The sequence below is a fragment of the Onychostoma macrolepis genome, chromosome 21 (assembly GCF_012432095.1).
Source record: "Onychostoma macrolepis isolate SWU-2019 chromosome 21, ASM1243209v1, whole genome shotgun sequence".
Classification (NCBI taxonomy): domain Eukaryota; kingdom Metazoa; phylum Chordata; class Actinopteri; order Cypriniformes; family Cyprinidae; genus Onychostoma; species Onychostoma macrolepis.
In genome coordinates this window covers 24,763,675-24,786,990 of record NC_081175.1, presented here as the reverse complement: position 1 = coordinate 24,786,990, position 23,316 = coordinate 24,763,675, and the positions used below count along the sequence as shown (strand labels likewise).

At 35.1% G+C, this 23,316-nt stretch overlaps 1 protein-coding gene across 1 annotated transcript in view; it reads left to right on the top strand.

The window, feature by feature from the left end:
* Positions 1-2,255: 2,255 nt before the first annotated feature.
* Positions 2,256-23,316, top strand: part of ap3b1a (adaptor related protein complex 3 subunit beta 1a) — a 66,116-nt gene continuing 45,055 nt past the window's right edge. Inside the window, exons 1-6 of the mRNA XM_058758186.1 lie at positions 2,256-2,604; positions 13,642-13,717; positions 14,079-14,153; positions 16,200-16,295; positions 17,398-17,558; positions 17,641-17,707. Of these exons, the coding sequence (XP_058614169.1) occupies positions 2,456-2,604; positions 13,642-13,717; positions 14,079-14,153; positions 16,200-16,295; positions 17,398-17,558; positions 17,641-17,707 (624 nt within the window). The 5' untranslated portion in view covers positions 2,256-2,455. The remainder of the gene's footprint in view (positions 2,605-13,641; positions 13,718-14,078; positions 14,154-16,199; positions 16,296-17,397; positions 17,559-17,640; positions 17,708-23,316) is intronic.

Here is a 23,316-nt window from a genome sequence, read left to right as displayed (position 1 = left end):
GATTAAAAATTTATATATACTTTTACAAAATGGTTATTTGGGTAAATCTGCCAAACTGGGCAGTTTTGGTTGCTATTTCTGACAGGAATGGGCTTTATTGTACAGGTTTGAGGTTTGTTTGTGTGTGGGATTTAAAAAAAAAAAAAAAGTTTGTTTGTGTGTGTGTGTGTGTGTGTGTCACAGGCATTAATAATCTGATCTGCTGTGTTGTGTTTTCATTAATGAAGCCATATTTTCCCCTTCTCTAAATGTGTGTGTGTGTGTGTCTCCGTGAACCCTTAAACCTCAAATATTTTATGGTCGGCAATAATTATTTTGAGGTAATGTATGATGTCATAATGAGCCACAGTGAAATCTGAAGCTGATGAAAAGTCTCAGTGTTGTCTTCCCTTGAGCACTGTAAACGCGTCTGTTAACTGACCCTGAGACTGTCAGACCTCTGGCCTTCTGCTCTATAAACATTACAAGATAAAACGATCCCCAAAGCAGCCGTACCTGTTTCAGATGTTCAGAGCCTTGAAGGTACATGTCTTACAATGAGACACTACAGCTCTGGTCAACAATCATCTGATTGCTCCGGTTTAAAGAGTAACTCTTCACCTCTTCGTAAGCTTTACAAAGTAAAGGTGACTTTAGGGTCATTATAATGGAGGTGAGGGGAAAAGAAAGGGTCAAACATGTGGAAGTCTGGAGAAAAGAAAGAGGTGAAGTTAAGAAGTGATTAAGCTTGTGAGGGTTTTGTTGCAAATAGAAAGCTAGAAAAGTCACGTTTTTATTCAAATAGTATATAAAATATATAAAAAGTGAAACTGGCCACTTATACTGACGAGATATATTCAGTAAAACAAATATGGTTTTTCAGATCAGCAGCAGCACGTGACATAAACAGGACACGTACTAATAATATTTTTAATCAGGATTTGTCGCCATCTGCTGGTTATTATGAGAATCGCTATGGGTTTTCAGACATTTCCAAATGGGAAAAAAAATAACGTATTACCATTACACTCACACATTATACATAATTTATTAATAGTATATAATTTATATATTATATATTACATTCTATCAAAGGTACCACGGAATTACCATCTGATACAACATTATATCATATTAACCGTCACAATACTTTTTGTAAGGGGCTGAGTAAATATTACATCCCCCATTAAAGAAAGTTTAATGCTCCGTTAAATAATTAATAAAGAAAAATATAAAAATACAAAGAGTGAGAGAGGACGTTTGGGGGCTATATTTAATTATTAATTAGGATCATAAAAAAGCTTATTAATAAATAAATAGTTCTCTTATAGTTGTAAAGTTTGGGGCCTAATGAATAATTGATGACAATAATAACATAAGATAAAAATACAAAAATAAATGAATTTATAATTTATGAATACAAATACGAAAAATATCCAAACTGTATAACAAGAGAGAAAGAAGAATGCGTGTTTAGTCTATTGATGAAAAATTATATTAATATTATTAAATTACACATACATTAATATGATTATTTAAAATCATTAAATCACATTAATATAATTATATGTATAAATTTGTTAATGTAAAATATGCGTATTACAAAAACGATTACATTGTTTAAATGTTTTTATGTAATTCTTTACATTTATTAAATAATAATATAGTAATAAAATTAATATACTACATGAATATTTGTTTTATATTTTGTAATATAAATTATAAAATATAATATTGCTTTTATAAAATGGTTATTTGGGTAAATATTCCAAATTGGGTTGCTAGTTCTGACAAAATTGGGCTTTATTTTACATAGTTTGAGGTTTGTTTGATTGGAGATTAAATAAGATCTTTAATAAATAAAACAAAAAAATGAGTTTTTAGTTTTTTAATTTTGTGGGCTGTAACATAATTAACAATTCATGAGTATATTTACATGTGGAAAATCAATCAATAACATTCGCTATTAACTAAGCGTTTTCCCTGAACTAACTCCTAATTTGCTGCTTATTAATAGTTAGTAAGGTAGTTGTTATGTTTAGGTGTGGGGTAGGATTAAGGGATAAAATGTGGTCATGCAGAATGAGGCATTTTAATCTAATAAACAGCCAATATGTTAATAATATGCATGCTAATAAGCAACTAGTAAACAGTGAGAATTGATCCTTAAAATAAAGTGTTACCAAAATATCATATAAGGAAAATATAATAGCAGAATAAGAAAAAAGAGAGATGTGTGAGTGTGTGTGTTCGGTGTTGGTCACGCTGCTGTCATGTGACGGTCATGTGACTTAACTCCAGCTCACTTCCGACTCTGCGTGGAAGAGGAAAAAAGTTGCACCTCAGGAGTGAAAAAAGTTTTATCTTTTGATTCATTCAGTGAAAATTAGAAACGCAGCGTCGTTAAAGCTAATCTGCGTATATCGGAGGATAAATAAGGTCGCGGTGCTGTAGTGATCGGTGTGAATCGGGTTAAATGCTCGGGATGTCCGCCAACAGTGTGTCGTATAACGATCAGGGCTCGGTGGAGTCCGGTGTGGACGCGGCGCAGGAGAACAGCAGCATCCCCGCGAGCATCAGCGCCGGCGGGGCCGCCTTCAGCCTCTTCAGCGCCGACTACAAGAAGTAAGAACCCCGGAACACACGCTCGCGTGACCTTTATTAATACGCTTTTCACATTCCACAGTGGTTCCTGTGTGAGAGGTGTGTAGTCGTAGCATACGAAGAAGAATGTTTTTGTGCAGGTTTGGGTGTCCTGTGTGATATTATAGTAGGTTGATGTGACACGCCTCCTTTTTGTATAGGTTGGAACTATTATGCTTCACCTGCGAGATCAACTGTCTGTGTAACATTTGCATGGAGAGCAGATTAAGCAGCCTCACAGAGTTATTGCTTAAAGGCCAGTGTAAGAGAGTTTTGGCTCAATTCACAGATTTGTCAGTTTACATTTCAGGTCAGCGTTGTGTTATCACTCACAATTTTGCAAATAAAAAATTGCATGTCTTGAAAACTTAAATATTTGAGTTAAGTGCCATCTGAAATTTTCTAAAATTAGCATTTTTTATCAGACTCCCATGTGTAGGTTCGGTAATTTCACTTTAAAGGCAATACATAGGTTATTTTCATTGCCATCAAAGTGAAATTTTAGAAGAACACAGAGGCTTTTGCATCTGAGCTCTTCATTTGCTTTTCTGTCTTTTTCATTGTTGATGCAAGAGTTGTCACCAAGATTTTGTCTACTTGGCTGACATAATAGATTTTAAGAGTTTTGTTGATTTTGCAAACATGCCTTGTGTGATAGTTTTGCATAAGAATGTGATAAACTACAATTTAGTTTTGTTTTGCACATTGTTTTGTAGCAAAAGTGTTTATTATGGAGTAAAAGTTTTAGGCCTGTATAAATGCACACTGGTATTACATTTGATATACAGGTTAAATATTTCCAGCAAAAGTATGTTTATGAATTAATGGAGTTATATTATTTATATATAGCACATCTGCATTTATCAGAGGATAAATAAGGGTATAAATAGATACACACACACACACACAATTTTATTTAAATATTAAATATTTCTAGCAAAACTGGAGATATATCAGGTAATGATATTTATTAAATGGGCATAAAAATTAATTTGATATTTAATATTTTTCTTTCTCTATACAGAAGGAATGTATATATGTACCTATTTCTTTAGAATGTTTTTGTATATATGGAAAAATAGTTTTAAAGGGAAATATATTTAATTTCTACCAAATAAAAAAATATATATTGCTAAACAAAATCCCATAAATCTCTGGTGATTCAGCATTTTAAATCATGTGTTGTCTTGCAATCTCATGTCGTTGTTTGTTGCAGCCCTCCTCCTCCTCCAGGGGTCAGTATGCCGTAATATAAGAGCGCTGTTCATCCTTTTGATGCAGATATCACATCAGTATTATAAACTAGGCCTGGCTCACTCTAGCTTCCACGTGACATTATTGTTTGTGCTAATGCATTTCATAAGGTGCTGCCTGGAGCTCAAGGACTGATCTACATACTGTATTGTCTCCAGTGTTTATCTATTCGGCCTCAGTGTTTGTCTTCTCCAGACTCTTTGTGAAGGCCGTAGACATGGCTGATGTCAAACCCTCATGTCCCCGTCCTATGGGATATCAACTCCATTTAGTTTTAAGGGATCTGTTCCTACAATTACAGTACTGAATGCCAAATTCCCATCCTTGGACAGGAAGTCTGTTGCTGCTTCCTACATTAATGAGCCTGGTAATTGTTTAATCTAATGGGACGTGAGAGAATTGTGCATTCGCTGCTGGTTGTTATTTATTTATTCACTGGTACTAGATTTTATGGATTCCTTTCTCTTGTTAAGAGGATACTTCCTGATTACAAGATGCTGGTTTTCTGTTGTAGCTGATGGTGGGATGGTTTGTGTGTGTTATTGGTATGTTGATGCCTATAGAGGAGGAATGGTTAATGTTATTTAGGCCTAACTGAATTGGCGCTCTCACATGACTGCAAGCAGAAGACTGAACTCATGAGTGCAGAGAGAGAAGCATAAGAATGAGACACAGGGAGAACAACACTGCAGGGATAGTTCACCAAAAATGTTTAATTATCTTAATTTACTCGCGTTTATATGTTGCACCAAACCTGTATGGCTTTCTTTCTTCTGTGGAACCATCCACTGGATTTATTAGATTAAAAATGATATTGGAGATATTATTTACACGCATCTTTTTCATATGAATCATTGTAGCCTTGGCTCAAAATGCTTCATGAAAATAGTCCATACAACTCTTGCACTGTATTTCAAGTCATATGATAGCATTGTGTGATTAACCACTCTAAATTTAAGCCATTGTTTGCTGAAAATCTTCCTCCTCAGTGAGCTGTTAATTCAGGAATCTGTTTAGCGAGTCAGTGAGCTGAACTAATTCATAAACAAATCATATTGATTCATTATTTATAATTGCTCGGAACTAGTTTGTGAGCTAGGCCTAGATCAAGATTATTCCCTTTTATTCATAAGAACCAGCTCAAAGCAATGATTTGTTCACTTCTGTTCTGCAGTTCAACTCATTGATTCATTTGAGTCATTTGCAGCTCAAGTTAATAGCTCACTGGAGGGTGACTTTTTTTCAGCAAATAACAACTTAAATTTTGATCTATTTATCTTACAAAGCTTTTATATGACTTCAAAATATAGCGCATGAGTCATATGAGCTACTTTCATTCAATAAGCTCTTCAGTGATGATATGAATATAATTTGTGAACAAATCATGAAATCCAATTTGTGAACTAGCTCAAACCCCTTTCATTGGTAAGAGCCTCCTCATTCACTGCTTCTGTTCTGTAGTTCGACTCTTTGAACTCATTGAGTCATTTGCAGTGATTCTCAAGTTACGACTTCACTGGAGGGGAAGATTATGAGCAAATAACGACCTAAATTTCAGTCAGTTTCTCTTTGAAAGCTGTCGTATGATTTCAGAAGACTTGGACTACTTTCATTCAAAAACCTGTTATTTAATTAATGAACAAATAATTCAATCTAAATTGTAAACTCGATTAATCCGTTTCGTTGATAAGAACATAAAATAATGATTTGTTTTCAGGTTAAACTTCAGTGATTCAGTGATTCAGCTCACAGCAGTTCTTGAGTCAACAACTTACTAGAAGGGAGGTTTATCAGCAAATTATGGCTTCATTTCAGTCTGTTTTTCTTTGAAAGCTATCAAATGCCTTGAAAAGACTTGCACGAGTTGTATGGACTGCTTTTATGGTGGATTTTATGAACTTTTTTGCAGCTTGATCAGCTGAGTGATTCTTGTTCAATCCAACTGATTCATTCCACTGTTTTCAACAAGTCTGAAACACATTTCGCCTGGCCATGTTCGCAAAATATTCTTCCCGTTCCTTCCTCCGTCTCACTATTTGAGTTTCAGACTTGTTATGTTTTGCTGCCTTGGTTGGCAGGAGGAAGTTTCACATTATCAGGATAAGCAGACCTGCCGTGAACGATGAACACAAGCGAAGAACTCGGTTCTGCAGAGGTGATGAAAGCCTCGGTCTGGAGATAAGAGCCTTTACGCTTCCTCTAAAGGGAGGCGACCACAGCCACGAAGAATTACCACGACCGGAGTGGATGTGAGTCGCCTCAGCTCTTTAGATGGTTTAGATGGTGCTGTTTTGACCTAAATGGACTTCCTTTCCATTTCACCCACTTCCTTTATTGGCTACAAGTCACAAGCGGCGCTCAAAGGGACGCAGCTTGCAAGCTCTGGATCTTCTGAGGTTGATTTTCTCTCAACCCAATCGATACCTGAGGCTTCATCGTTCTCTAATGGAGAACCAAAAGTGAAAAGCTCCTTCGAACAACTGACCAGATCTCAGGAGAACTTTGAAGGAAATTAAGGGAATTCAGCCTTGAGTCCATGATAAGAGTGAACCATAGTAACCTCGCTGGTCTCTCAGGAGTCTCTCATGGATCTAATTGGTGTGTGATGGTCACACTGGATGGTTGTGCGACTGCTGCACGTGGCCATTAACTAGATGATCGAGTCAGGCTGGAGGAGAGTGCTGTCTTGTCCTTCTCTGTTCTTCTTTACAGAAAACCAGTAGACGTTGACTGTCACTCCCTGTCAAACTTTCTCTTTCTCTTCAGCTTCTTAAATCTGGTCTTCTGGGTTGGTTTGGAGAAATGGACAATCTTATAATCGTGTTTGAATGTTTTCTGAATGGATTTATGAAGATAAGCAAGGCTTGAGGAACTTCTTGTGGTGGATGGCTCTTCCAAGGTTTTGTATGGATCATCTTGACCTTCTCTACTGCTGTGGTTTGTGATTTTTAGTAATTCTGTAAACGTGTAAGATGAATGGAGGATTGGGCAGCTTGCGCTTGGAGGCCGTCGGAGTGATGCGAAACGCTCTCGTCTCGGCCGAGAACCTTCAGCTCACGCTAAAATCAGACTTCAGCTCGGAGGAGCAGGCTCTGACCAACAACCACAGCAGCGGTAATGAAGAGAAACCAAGCAGAGGGTAGGAGAAATGCTCAAAGCTAAGAAAACCCACTTTGAAACAAAGCACTTTTGAAATTAGGCACAGATCTTGTGGGGTTTTTTTTAGTGCTTTCCTTCATTAGCTCTTTTGTTCTCACAGTCTAAATATTTCTGGCAGTCTATCTGTTTGTCGTCTTATTCATTGGTTCATTTATTCAAACACTCACATGATTGTATGATGAGCATCCTTATAGTCCAGTTCTATATTCTAGTTCCTTTAAATAATAGCTCATCTGTATCTCTGTGACATGATTGCAAACTATCTTACATTGTCTGAAGAATGTGGCTCTCACATGGTACATATGTAAATGACAGCACTGTGCGGATAGAGGAATGACCAGCATTCGCTCAGAGTAATCTAATATAGCTTTGACTGTCTTCCATTAGCTAGGATTGAGATGGCTTTTCCTGAATCACGATTCATTTCAGGAAAAATGTGCAGTTAATTGTTTTAATCGATTGACAGCACTAATATATATATATATATATATATATATATATATATATATATATATATACACACACATACATATACACACATACATACAGTCATGGCCAAAAATATCGGCACCCTTGGTAAATATGATCAAAGAAGGCTGTGAAAATTGATCTGCATTATTAATCCTTTTGATCTTTTATTTAAAAACTAACCTTTCATTGGAGAATAAGAATTTAAAATGGGGGGAAATATCATTATGAAATACATGTTTTTCTCTAATACACATTGGCCACAATTAACGGCACCCTTTTATTCAATACTTTTTGAAACCTCCATTTGCCAGTTTAACTGCTCTAAATTTTCTCCTATAATACCTGATGAGGTTAGAGAACACCTGACAAGAGATCAGAGACCATTCCTTCATCCAGAATCACTCCAGACCCTTTAGATTCCCAGCTCCATGTTGGTGCTTCTTCTCTTCAGTTCACTTCACTCATTTTCTATAGGGTTCAGGTCAGAGGACTGGAATGGCCAGCAGAAGCTTGGTTTTGTGCTCAGTGACCCATTTTTGTGTTGTTTTTGAGGTTTGTGTTTGGATTATTGTCCGGTTGGAAGATCCACACATGGCCCATTATAAGATTTCTAACAGAGTCAGTCACTTATTGATTTTTTATCTGTTGGTATTTGATAGAATCCATGATGCCATGTGTCTAAAAAAGATGTCCAGGACCTCGAGCAGAAATATAGGCCCACAACATCAAAAATACAGCAGTATATTTCATTGTACACATGGGGTACTTTTTATCCCTGTGTTCACCAAACCCATCTTGAGTGTTTGCTGCTAAAAAGCTCATTTTTTAGTTTCATCTGACCATAGAAGCCAGTGCCATTTAAAGTTCCAGTCGTGTCTGATAACTGAATATGCTGGAGTTTGTTTTTGGATGAGCTAGGATAATTTTTCTTGAAACTAGGGGTGGGCGATATAGAAAAAAAATCATGATTTTTTTTTTTTTTTAGAAATATCACAATTCACGATTTTATCACAATTATTTGTCATGTTGGTTTTACTATTTTGCAAGTTGTCTGAGCATTACAATAACTCAATAAGGAAACTAATTTCCATATTATAAAGACAAAACCTTTCAAGGGGGCAAAATAAAAATAAAAATAAAAAAGAATGGCAGATATTTAGGCCAAAGTGGGTGAAGATAAAAATCTTTGAATAAACAAATATAAAAATAAAACACTATATAGACTGATTCCTAAAGCAACTGTATTAAAGTTCTTCAGTCAAGAATAGTGAGTGATTTTTCACTTTGCGTTTTGTTGTTTTATTAACGTTAAAGGAATACAGTGGGGCAAAAAAGTATTTAGTCAGCCACCAATTGTGCAAGTTCTCCCACTTAAAAAGATGAGAGGCCTGTAATTTTCATCATAGGTATACCTCAACTATGAGAGACAAAATGAGGAAAAAAAAATCCTGAAAATCACATTGTAGGATTTTTAAAGAATTAATTGGTAAATTCCTCGGTAAAATAAGTATTTGATTTCTGGCTCTCACAGACCTGTAACTTCTTCTTTAAGAGGCTCCTCTGTCCTCCACTCGTTACCTGTATTAATGGCATCTGTTTGAACTCGTTATCAGTTTAAAAGACACCTGTCCACAACCTCAAACAGTCCAACTCCAAACTCCAGCATGGCCAAGACCAAAGAGCTGTCAAAGGACACCAGAAACAAAATTGTAGACCTGCACCAGGCTGGGAAGACTGAATCTGCAATAGGTAAGCAGCTTGGTGTGAAGAAATCAACTGTGGGAGCAATTATTAGAAAATGGAAGACATACAAGACTACTGATAATCTCCCTCGATCTGGGGCTCCACAAGATCTCACCCGTGGGGTCAAAATGATCACAAGAACTGTGAGCAAAATCCCAGAACCACACGGGGACCTAGTGAATGACCTGCAGAGAGCTGGGACCAAAGTAACAAAGGCTACCATCAGTAACACACTGCACCGCCAGGGACTCAAATCCTGCAGTGCCAGACGTGTCCCCCTGCTTAAGCCAGTACATGTCTGGCCCGTCTGAAGTTTGCTAGAGAGCATTTGGATGATCCAGAAGAGGATTGGGAGAATGTCAGATGAAACCAAAATAGAACTTTTTGGTAAAAACTCAACTTCTCGTGTTTGGAGGAGAAAGAATGCTGAGTTGCATCCAAAGAACACCATACCTACTGTGAAGCATGGGGGTGGAAACATCATGCTTTGGGGCTGTTTTTCTGCAAAGGGACCAGGACGACTGATCCGTGTAAACGAAAGAATGAATGGGGCCATGTATCGTGAGATTTTGAGTGAAAACCTCCTTCCATCAGCAAGGGCATTGAAGATGAAACGTGGCTGGGTCTTTCAGCATGACAATGATCCCAAACACACCGCCTGGCAACGAAGGAGTGGCTTCGTAAGAAGCATTTCAAGATCCTGGAGTGGCCTAGCCAGTCTCCAGATCTCAACCCCATCGAAAATCTTTGGAGGGAGTTGAAAGTCCGTGTTGCCCAGCGACAGCCCCAAAACATTACTGCTCTAGAGGAGATCTGCATGGAGGAATGGGCCAAAATACCAGCAACAGTGTGTGAAAACCTTGTGAAGACTTACAGAAAACGTTTGACCTCTGTCATTTCCAACAAAGGGTATATAACAAAGTATTGAGATGAAATTTTGTTATTGACCAAATACTTATTTTCCACCATAATTTGCAAATAAATTCTTTAAAAATGCTACAATGTGATTTTCTGGATTTTTTTCCGTCATTTTGTCTCTCATAGTTGAGGTATACCTATGATGAAAATTACAGGCCTCTCTCATTTTTTTAAGTGGGAGAACTTGCACAATTGGTGGCTGACTAAATACTTTTTTGCCCCACTGTAGTTCACCCAAAAATAAAAATTTGGTCATAGTGTTTTTTTATAACATCATTTACTCACTCAAAGGTTGTTTTAAACCTGAATGAGTTTCTTTCTTTTTCTTTTCTTTCAGAAAAAGCGCACGTCAGACCAGCGCACGCGAATGAAACATTTAACCGGCAAGGCTTTAAACCACATGCAAATAATGTATTTTTGTGATTGCGAATAAGTGCAGTGTCCTGTGAGAAACTCTACCGCTGAGTTAACACTGATGCGAACGTATGTGGCGTTGTACAGTAACGTTATATAGAGACGGAGGAGCCAGAACTGCAACTGATAGAATGCGCGCTGTAACGCGATACTACGATATTTCTTCAAAAGCAGATCGTGGAGACATTTTAATCGTCATATCGCACACTCCTACTTGAAACCCTCCCAAACAACATGTGGTGATGTAGGTGCTGTTTGACAATTTTTTTTTTAAAGGTTTTCTGACCCCGAAACTCAACTATTTTCTGCAATTCTCCTGCTGTGGTCCTTGAAGAGTCGTTGGCCACTCAAACTCTCCTTCTCACCGAGCATTAGGAGGATAAAGACACACGTCCTCTTCCAGGCAGTTTCGTAACATTTTATGTTGATTGGAAATTCTTAATTATTGCCCTGATGGTGGAAATGGGAATTTTTACTGCTCTAGCTCTTTTCTTAAAGCCACTTCACTAATTTGTGAAGCTCAATTATCTTTTGCTGCACATCAGAAATATATTCTTTGGTTTTTCTCATTGTGATGGATGATTAAGAGAATTTGGGCTTTGTTTTCTCTCCTATTTATATTTCTGTGAAACAGGAAGCCATGGCTGGATAATTTCATGTTCATAATCACCCTGGAGTGCTCAAAATTGTGAATATGAATGGGAATATACTTCTTTATATTTTACTCATAAGAATTTCCAGGGGTGCCAATAATTGTGTCCAACGTGTATTTGAGAATAACATTTATTTCATAATGATATTTCCCCCATTTTGAATTCTTATTATCCAATGAAAGGTTAGATTTTTTAGAATTTCTTAAATAAAAGATCAAAAGGATTAACAATGCAGATGAATTTTCACAGCCGCCTTTGATCATATTTACCAAGGGTGCCGATTTGGCCATGACTAGGGATGCACCGATACCACTTTTTCCAGAACTCGCCCGATACCGATACTTTTATTTTTGATACTTGTTGATACAGAGTACCGATACCGATATTTCCATTTTTAAAATGTTGGGTACAGAAACCAAAAGAGTATGTATAATGTTAGTTGGTTAACTTAATTTATCAAATAGATACAGTCAAACCAAAATTTATTCAGACACCTTCAACATTTCTCACATTATCACAGTTTATTCGCTATAGTTTATGGTAGTAAAATATGACAAGAACTCAGTTAAACTGTGTCAGAACAAATTCAGCTCGATAATATCAGATAACTTTGATAGTAAGGTATGTGATTGATTACAATCAACCAAAATTATTCAGACAGCTGTTAGTATGACAATATTTACACAACTATCAATACTTTGTCAGGTAACCCTTAGCTTTAATGACAGCCTGTAGTCTCCTGGGCATGCTGTCAACCAGGTTCATGCAAACCTGAACTCAGTCTGAATAATTTTTGGTTCCAAATTTGTATTCATTTTATTGGTAGTCCACTGTATGAAGAATTGTTGGATATAATATGTCACAGTTTACTTTTATTTTGCTATCCTCACTTACATAAATTAACTATAGTGTCCTGCACCCACTAGTAAAAAATATCAAAAATTATATTTGGTCTCTGAATAATTTTTGGTTTGACTGTATATCCTTCAGTTATTTTCACATTTAATTATGCACATTAAAATGTATTTTACAAGTTTTTGTTACTTTCACTGTTCTTTTTTTTTTTTTTTTTTGCTCTATGGTACATCATCTTTAATTCAATTGCATTAAAGCTGCTAAAATCACGCGTTTTGCTGTAATAATGCAGGGAACCACTAGTTATAAATCTCCTAACTGTGATATTTTCAGAAACAGAAGTCGCGTTTTTCTTTGCTTTTCTTTCTAATGCAGAAACACTCATGAAGCAAGCAAAACATGCACAACGCGCGCACGTATTTGTACTGGTGCAGAATGAGAGGGACAGCCTCGCGCATTTCACACAGGCTGCTAGTTTCACTTTCGCCAGAAAGTCGCGTATGCTTAAGGTTGAAAATAAATTATTTATTTTATAGTGAATGCCCCTATAAATTGTCTTATATTTACGATTCAGTTTTAATCCAAGTGATGCATGCTACGTGAGCGAACATCAATAAAGATCACAGAAGTGCGCGCTCTATCTCTCTCTCCCTCCCTCCCTCCCTACCGTTAAGTAACTTGTGCATTGTTTTGCTTACTTGTTTTTGACATATCCGACCGAACTTCAAACGTTCCAGTGATGTCTGTGAGAAAAGTATATTCACTCGACAAGCTCGCGCATCTGCGCCGGCGCCCGCTCAATCCACTCAGCGCTTTGCTTTTCAGTTCGCGCACATCAGCTATAAAGGCATTAATACTTAATGTTCAACATTATTCATTGCATACATCTGCTTCGTAGACATCCTTAATCTCTAATAACTCCATTCTGCTGCATATTGTCCTGTTTCTTTGTCTGAATATGGCACTTATCACATGCTGTGAGGTATCGGCGCTTGGTATCGGGGCATTTTAACGAGTACGAGTACAGGAGCTCAGTATCAAGCATCCCTAGCCATGACTATATGTGTGTATATATATGTATATATATTTGTATATATATGTGTATATATATATATATATATATATATATATATATATATATATATATATATATATATATATATATATATATATATATATATAATATTAGTGATATCAATCAATTAAAAAAAACAACTAATTAATCGCCCATGGTTCTGCTGTTTTGAGTGAACGGCACTGAACAATCAGATGTGGATAATACAGATATATATTATTTTTATTTCATTTACAATAAAAGAACGGAAGCTGAAAAATGAATCGCTTTAAATCAATAGTATAATGAATAATTAATAGTAAATCACTGACACTGATTTGGAGTGAACTGACAGCCCTACTTTCACTTTATAGCTAAAACTATATGGTTAGCATGGTGCATTTTCATAAGGGTACATGAATGTAAATGAATCAAATCCTTCTTTCACTGTGTTTAAACATGAATTACTGTAATGCTGAATCATTGTTTTCTCTGCAGGAATGACGATCTGAAGGAGATGCTGGAAAGCAACAAAGAGTCTCTGAAGCTGGAGGCCATGAAGAGGATTGTGGGGGTAAGTCATACTGACAGAGAGAGGTATTAAAGGGATAGTTCACCCAAAACTGAAGAATGTGGGTAAGCAAACTGGTCCCCATTGACTTCCATAGTATTTTTTCCATACTATGGAAGTCAGTGGGAACCAGCAACTGTTTGGTTACCAACATTCTTCCAAAATATCTTTTTTAATGTTCATCTGAAGAAGGAAACTCTCAAAAGTTTGGAACAACTTTAGGTGAGTAAATGATGACAGAATATTCATTTTTGGCTGAACTAGCCCTGAAGATCCAGTCTCTGATTTTATGACTGCATTCATCACTCAGCATCAGTGTGTTGCTTCATTCTATCTCATCATATGTTTATGTCTCTCTGTCTAGTTGATTGCCAAGGGAAAGAATGCATCTGAACTTTTCCCAGCGGTGGTGAAGAACGTTGCAAGCAAAAACATTGAGGTAAGAAAATATATAAAACACACCAGTTTTCCTCGCTGCTCTTTTTGCTTTGGCTTGAGAGTGAAAATCGACTGCTGAACACAAGTGTTCGGGCAGCTGTGAGGACCCCTGTAGATGGGGGTTATTTTTGATTGTGCATCTCACAGGGAAGCCCTTGTTGATGAAGAAGAATAAATGTTTAGATGGAAGGAAGATTGTCTGGACAGGATGATGGAAAGACATGAGAGGTAGTTGGGAAAAAACGTCCTGGCTGAAGAAGACTGCTGCTGTTTTGAGGGGCCGGTGTGTAATTGGTGGTCCAGGGGCCCAGTCACATTCTCTCTGTCTCCCCCCACATCTGATGCTCAGCGCTGGGCAGCTGTGTGCTGAACGCTGTCGCTCTTTGGAGCTCAGAGACATGGGGACGCTGGCATTGATCCACGCACACACACACACACACACACACACACACACACACACACACGACCACAGGTGTGACCATTGATCCACTCACTGCAGGGTTACACGCACACACTCATACACACTCAAACACTCATGTATTTGACCCTTCACTAAACTCCTCCCCTCCTTGGTTACTGTTGCTAACTTGGACAAACTTTACATAACATCCTGTAGGAATGAACTTGAGATTTCTTTGAACAGCATGATTTTCAGTAAAATGTGTTTATTAAGTTTATCAAAAATTAATTTGATATTATTTTATTATTTGTTTTTATTATTTACTTTATATTATGTTTACTTTTTAAAAATCATTTTCCTTTTTTTTAAATTTTTTAAATTTATTTTTTTAATTATGCCGTAACATTTAAAACTTTGATGCCACAGGCCCTCACAATTGTTTTTTGTGGTTTATTTATTTATTTTTTTAAAGTCTATATTGTTTTTATCGATTGTTTTTTTTTTTCAGTTTATTTTAGTATATCAAGTTAAACTAAATGAAAATGTTGGCAAGTTTTTAAAAATATTTAATTTCATTTAACATTTAATTTTAAGTTTTTATTATTATTAAATTGTTTTTAAATGTGTTAGTTTTAGTTTACAATAACCCCGCCTAAACTATAAATAATGTAACATATAAACATTTAAATAACATTGTAAATGTTTATAAAATATAGTTTGTTAGGTTGATGTCTTTTTTTTTTTTTTTTTTTTTTTTGTATGGTATCTATCAATACATTAATTGCAATTTATGTAAATCACATGTATATTATTTTTTATTTCTCACAATAATACAATAATGTCTTTTTATGTTATTTTAATTTATTTATAATTAAAAATTTTTTTTTTACTGTATTTTACTTTTCTCATTATTTTAATTTACTTTTATTTTAATGTATTGCTTTTATTTTTTTTTATTTTACTTTTTTTTTTTTTTTACTTTCCGGTGGATCCTTTTGAGGTTTCATTTTAAAATTACAATTGCACAATAGCTTGTTTTCAGGTTTCTTGCGTCCCTATTATAAATGACCCGGTAACAACAATCTTACGAGAAAAAACAATCCCTCACTCGATGAGGTTTGTTTTTCTGTTTCTCCTATAATTCTGCTTCATAAATGCCAGCGGTTCATTTAGTCGCTGTCTAATTAACATGCGCACGGCTGCTCCAATCCCTGATCAGCAGGCCGCTGTATGTAAATGTGATTAACCAGAGGGGCAGATGGGTAATGTCTCTCTTTATGAAGTGAGTGATGTTTTTCCATTTGGCTGGTAATCGCCGTGGTGATGATGATGGAATGCGTTGTCGTGACTCCCTGATCGCTAATGACCTCTCGTCACCCCGAGAGCTGGGTGCAATTATACAGAGAGCTGACCTTTGACCCTTCACCTTTGAGCACAAGCTGATCAGACTGTTTCATGATAGACTCCGAGTTATTAAGATGGAAAATGGGTTTGTTAAAGCTGGGATGAGATGATGCTTCTTAAAATTTTCTGTGTTTCTTTCCTGATGTGTTTCTGTAGGAAACTGTAAAGTAAGCGGAAGCAAATTACCCAGAATAATGAACTAGAACTGGGTTGTTTTTTTAATTTTAAACGTGTGTGTTTTAGTTGAAGAAGCTGGTGTATGTGTACCTTGTCCGCTATGCAGAGGAACAGCAGGATCTTGCCCTCCTGTCAATCAGTACCTTTCAGCGGGCGCTCAAGGTAAGTCTTTCCCTTTCCTCTCCCATGATGCTCTCTTTGCTCTTGATTGCACGATGATTAATCAGAATAAAACTGAAATTATGATATGGCTTTGAGCGAGTATCAAATCGCAAAGACTGCAATTTAATTATATAAATATACTGCAGTATTCCGTCAAAATAAACGTGCAATGGTTTAAAGTCGTGCAATTTTATAGTTGTAATATAAAATAAAATTACATTCATTTTCTTAAATATTATTGTTTTTTTATTTTGGTAATGTAATATATAGTATAGTATTTGTGTATAATATCTAGTGTAGTAGAAATAGCAATATTAATAAATATATAGCAGTTTTTCGACAAAATAAAAGTGTGGTGGTTTAATGTGTGAAAAATTAAGAAATTAAGACAGTTTGAATATTCGTTTTGTAATTGTCAATTTTTCTTTTTTCTTTTTCTTAAATGTTTATTTTTTAGTTATTTTTCTTAAATACAATTTTTATTTTTGAAGTAATATAACGTATAGTATTTGAATATAATGTAATATACTTTTTTTTGGTAATATTTGGTGCTTATATCGCAAAGACTGCCATTTTAATTAAATAAATAAATTGTGGTTTTTCATCAAAATAAAAGTTTGATGGTTTAACATGTGAAAGTGAAGAAATAAAGGCAGCCATAAATATTAGTTCTGTAATTTATAGTTGTAATGTAAAATAAAATTATCTTATTTTTCTTAAATACTTGATTTTTTATTTTTAGTTATATAATATATAGTATAGTATTTATATGTAAAAAGTATTTTAGTAATATATAAAATATCAGTAATAGTGTTATTTATTCCGTTTTTATTTTATTTTTAGTTAGTAGTAATAATAATAATAATAATAGTAGTAAAATGTTGTAATTAATGCTATTATTATTATTATTATTTTATAGAAATATTAGTATATATTACGAAAATTTTGGCCAAAATGTGCTGCCCTACAAACAAGCACAGCAAATATATTTTTTCTCAGAAAAAAATGCAATTAGATTTTTCCCCAGATCATGCAGCACTAGTTTGCTTGTATTTTAGATCAGCACTAACTTAACACGTCTTCATCATTGGTGTGTGTGTAGGATCCTAATCAGCTGATCAGAGCGAGCGCTCTCAGGGTCCTGTCCAGTATCAGAGTTCCCATCATCGTCCCCATCATGATGCTGGCCATCAAAGAAGCATCCGCTGACCTTTCACCTTACGTGCGGAAAACCGCCGCTCACGCCATTCAGAAACTCTACAGGTAATTCACACATTCACACAGATGTGGTCACTGAATGTTAACCAATGAGTGTTTTATAGAGGTCTCTGCTTTTGTCTTCCAGTCTAGACCCGGATCAGAAAGAGCATCTGATCGAAGTGATTGAGAAACTCCTGAAAGACAAAAGCACGGTAAAATCTCCACACACACATACATACATGCACGCACGCACGCACGCACACACACACACAAACAAACATCACCAGTTTTTTAATTCTATGTCTATTACTATCATCAATTTTATTAGTGATGAAAATGTTAAACAAATTATTTAGATTTAATGGGAATAAATATGCATGTTTACTTTATGAAATATTTTTTCCACTGAATTGGGTAAACTTAAAAAATATTATTCTTAAAAAAAAAAAAAAAAAAAAAGAAATGTTAATTAATAATAATAAAATGTTGTTTTTGTATTTTTAAGTTTGTTTAAAAATAAGGGATATTATAGTTAACTAAAACCATAAAAAAGGTTGTTACCAGAAATAAAATCAAACTTTAACTGAAATAAAATAAAATGTAAAAAAAAAACAACTAGTTGCCACAAGGAACCAATAAAGTAAATTAAAATAAAAGTAATAAAATAGTAAATTAAAAGTAATAAAGTAAAATAACGGTAACACAAAAGTATTAAATTAAATACATTTAAATTAGATTAAATTAAATTACAAATAATATCATTTCATTCTACTTCTAAACACAGGTGAGAAATTAAAATAATAAATACATTTTTATTTTTTTTATCTGCCTGTACAATATTGAAAAACCTTTCTTTAGCTTTTAGCAGAGTGAAATTGACTGTTTTTACAATCTGACCAGCTATATTCTAATATGTGCATTATAAATGTACAAATGAGCTGAACTGAACTAAACTAATCAAGTTTAATGCACGGTTTTACATTAACTTTAATTTACAGTGTACAGCCACCAGATGGCGTAACAACACCACATTCATTTCTGTCTGACTTCCCTCCATCACCATTCCTCTCTCTATCTAAAACACTTCTGGCAGTAAAATAAACACTTTCTGAGCTCAACACATTCCCGCCAGGGCCTTGGACAAACTCTCAGCAACACATTATCTTAAAACTTTCCTGCCGGCCTCAAATCTGAGTTATGTGTGTGGGGTTTCAGCTCACGTTGTCATGTTTTTTTAGCACCGTCCTCATAGGCTTTTAGCGCAGAGCTGTATTTCACCTGTAGAGCGTCCCGAATATGCGCTGGAAATGTTTATTGTGACATAATAGACATCTCTACGAGCTTCCCCTGTACACTGCTAAAGGAAGCTGGCGGGGATGTGTTGCCGCTGATGAAATATGAGCACGTATGTGTGTCTTCAGTCTGACCGGCGAGCACAGCATCAATCACAGCCGCGTCGTTCCAGCGTCTCTCTCTCTCTATCTCTCCTCGCTCGCTGATGACCCAGCATTCCCTGTTTCCTCTCCCGTCAGTGCGGCCCGGCCTTAATTAGAATTCATGACAAAATGGATCCAGGGAAACGTCCTGTACCCTTCATAATTTTACAGGAAATTTATTGTTATTAGAGGAACCATTTGCTTAGTGTGATTTTTCCATTAAGGTCTTGTCAAGCAGCAGAGATAGCAGAGCTTTGTTGATGAGGTGTGTGTAAGTAAGAGCTTTGTTGATGGTGGATGGAGTTTACCTTGGAGCTCTTGTTGGGTAATATGGGAACGGAAAGATGGGGAGACGCTAGCTAATGATGAAACGGAAATAGAACAAAAGAAATTAAGATTCTTAAATGTGTTGCATTTTCCATAAACTTGAATACATCATTTGGATTACACATATTTGGTAATGTAGTCGGACTACTTTTTGATTACTTCTGGATTACTTTTGACCTAACTCGCTTATCATATTGACTTGAATTGGATTGTTGTGTACCATATTGATGGTACACAATTAATATATATATATTAACATTTATAGTTAAGATTTTATATTGCACATACAGTAGTATATGTTATGAAATTAATTGATATAAATGTATGTAATATTTTAAATTAAATTCAACATATATAATACAATATATAAATATTTATAAAAGTACATTGTTTATCAGAAAATTTATATTCATATATTAAAATTGTATAGTAATGAAAACAAGAATCAAAAATTAAAATAAATTGCAAATAACAAGAAAAATTTATATAAATTAGATTTTGGTATATGATATTATTGTATTTGTTATATAAAATAAATACATTTAAATATTATAAATTAATTTATTTGTAAATTGTTGATCAGCAATTTCATATATATATATAAAATTCTTATTACATATGCTTACAATATTTAATAATAATAATAATATATATATATATATATATATATATATATATATGAAATTGCTTATCAGAATAACTCAACAAGCCAAACTCTCATCTTTGGTGTTGTAAATAATAGACTAAATGTTGCAAAATATTAACTCTTTCCCCGCCAGCGTTTTTGAAGATTTTCACTAAAATTTCATGGCCCCCAGAATATTATATTGTATGAATATCTGAACATGCAATGCATCAAAATAAAGAACAGAGCCTCTACTTTTAAACTGTTAAAAAAGTTTTATTCTAGCTTCAAGCATTCTTTTTGTTTTTTATCAACACTTGAACGTAGGTAAGTTTCACAAAAAAGCAACATTTTGAGCAAAAAGCTGAGAAAATCACGTTTTTATCAAATACTACATCTGGATCACGATGATCAGAGCAAAGATGCAGTAGATCGCTTCCATTTGCACACCCAAAGTTCGCACAGTCCTTTACCACTTCCTGGATCGACATTTCACTCAGTAACATTAGGCAGTTTTCATTTATGTGCTGTTTATTGTTGATGCATATGCTTATGAGATCGCTCATTTCTGTGTCTTCCTCGTCTGTGTTTTTGAACAGTGCGAGTGTATAACAGTGAAAACCCAGAAAATTCTGTGTTTGGTGGGGAAAGAGTTAATTCATGGCTGCTGCCTTTCTGTAAAGGTTTAAGTGATCAGTTACATGTAATTTCGTTCCTCAGAGTTGGAATTGAAGTCACATGATGATGAATGAAGCACCTGACCTGCTCAAACTCTTCTGTGTGTTGTTTTCACACACTCTCTCTCATATACTGTAGTTCATTAGTCTAAAGTGAGAGTGGTGTGTTATATTAGCTTGGTGGGAAGCAGAACAGGTTGTCATCTTCCAAGCATCTGTTTGTTTTGAGACCACACTGAGGTTTGTAATTACGACGCATATATAACCTAATCAGCTTAATTTGCAATTATAAACCTCCAGCACAACTTTAGGGTTGCTGCAGGAGAAGCGGGTGAGTGATAATTGCACAGAAGCTGTGGTGTGTGTGTGTGTGTGTGCAGCATATGTTTGTGTGTGACTGCACAGTTTTATAACTTCAGACACAGTGTAAGAGTAAATGTGTACAGATGCTTTTTGTTCTTCTTTTCATGTGTGCAAATGTAATATATATATATATATATTTATAGCGAAGTTCAGTTAGGTGAAATTACAGTACAATACTACCTAATATTCAAACCAACACTTTCCACGAGTATCAAAGCATAAAACGTAGAATTTGTTCAGGTGTCTTTGAATAGAAAGTTCTGAAGAACAGCATTTATCTGAAATGGAAATCTTTTGTGACATATGTCTTTATCATCACTTTTGATCAATTTAAAGCATCCTTGCTAAATAAAAGTATTAATTTCTATAATTTCTTTACCCCCAAAAAAAAAAAAAAAATGATACTGACTCCAAGCTTTTGAATGGTATAGTGTATAATGTTAAAAAAGCTCAACTGTTAACAATTAGAATTAGAATGACTTCCGAAGGATCATGTGACTGGAGTAATGATGCAAAAAATTCAGCTCTGAAACCACAGGAATACATTACATTTTAAAATATATTCAGATAGAAAACAGTTACTTTAAATAGTAAAAAAAAATTACAAATTTTACTGTTTTTTTTTTTTCTGTACTTCGGATAAAATAAATGCAGGCTTGGTGAGCAGGAGAGACTTGTTTAAAAAACATTAAAAATCTTACTGTTCAAAAACTTTTGACCGGTTGTATGTATATGTGTGTGTGTGTGTGTATGTGTATATATATATATATCTCAGTGTTTCCCCTAGTTTTATGGCTTTGGGGGGGCGGCAGCTTTGTGGGGAGGGGAGGGCATTTTTATGCTGTTTTTTCCCGACATAAAAATAAAGGGGATTTAATATTGATAATAACATTGAAGACATTGTATGATTATTCCTTGAAGATAAGGTTTTAATAGTTTTAGTAGCAGTAGCCTATTACGTTCTGCCCAATGTCTTCAAGTGAAACCGAACTTTTATTTTGACGGGTTGCCGTGAATACCTTTACTTTTTTGTGTATATGATATGAGGATAGTTTCAAATTCTCATGAAGTGACTCTCAGAGCAGTTCTGGAGATGTTGTTCATGTATTTATGTCCTCATTTAGTGAGACGACAGGCGTTAATATCACGGCAAGCGTCGCGCGCTTCTGTATGAGTAAACAAACCCGCGCGTCTGCGCCATACATTAACACAGAGACACGCAGAAGTCATATTTAAATACACGTTTTGCGGCTTAATATTTACAAATACGAGTGGGAGTGTGCTCACTTGTGTGTGTGCTTACGTTTGTGTGTGTGTGTGTGTGTGTGTGTGCGCGCGCGCGAACCGGGGCGGAACTCCGCTGCGCGCGATACAGAGCGCGCGACCATGTAACGTAGAGACAGAAATGACACGCCCTCGTGCAAATAAGATAAATAACATAAGGCTATTTAGTTTGTTTAATAAAAGAACAAGGTATAGACCTGTTCTATAGGGAAGGTAACATTGAATGACTTCTTTTGTGGTCTGGTGCGCCACTATAGAGAAAATAAAATTAAATAATATTAACTTGACCTTCAAGGGGGGCGGGGGGTGCCGTTGAGGGGGCGGGCCGCCCCCTAAAATAATGGTAGGGGAAACACTGTGTATATATATATATATTACATAATATATGCACTAACTAACCACTCAGTTCTTGTTTTCGCTTTTCTTTACTTTTTAATTTTTGTGTTTGTTTATACGCTGTTATTTGTGTTTATCAGTGTAATTAAATATAATGTTTCCCTAATGTTTTCTAATGGGTTGTTTGAATCACTGGTCTGTTGATTTGTCATTTAGGTGCACAAATGTTTATGGGTAATTTGGGTTTTTTGGTGGATATAGATGTGGTTAGCTGTTAATTGTTCCATGAACATTTCTTGAATGTTTCATGTCTCACAAATTGTAATTTATTGTTTTAACACCAGAACTATTGAATTAATGAAAATTTAATGTAATTAGTCCAGAATAATCCAGTAGCCCAGAGTAAATTATTGCAAATTACCATATTTATTATTCATATTATATTTTGATTCATCATATATAAATCAATATTATTTATATAATATTGGTTCAGAGTTATTTGATTGACACCCCTGGAATGTTTGACAGCCAATCAAAAAAACAACAATTCTAAACTTGACTTTACTATTGTACCACATAGTGAAAAAACACTTGAAGCTGATGTATAATACAGTAGTCAACATTTGAAGTGGATCAAAACCTTTCATCAAAGTTGTCCTAAAACTTAAAACCAAAATGCGTTCTTGCCTTAGGACAACTTTGATGAACTTTTTTGATCCACTTCAAATGTTGACTACTGTACATGAAAGTCTTGTAACAGGTGGCTAAGTTGT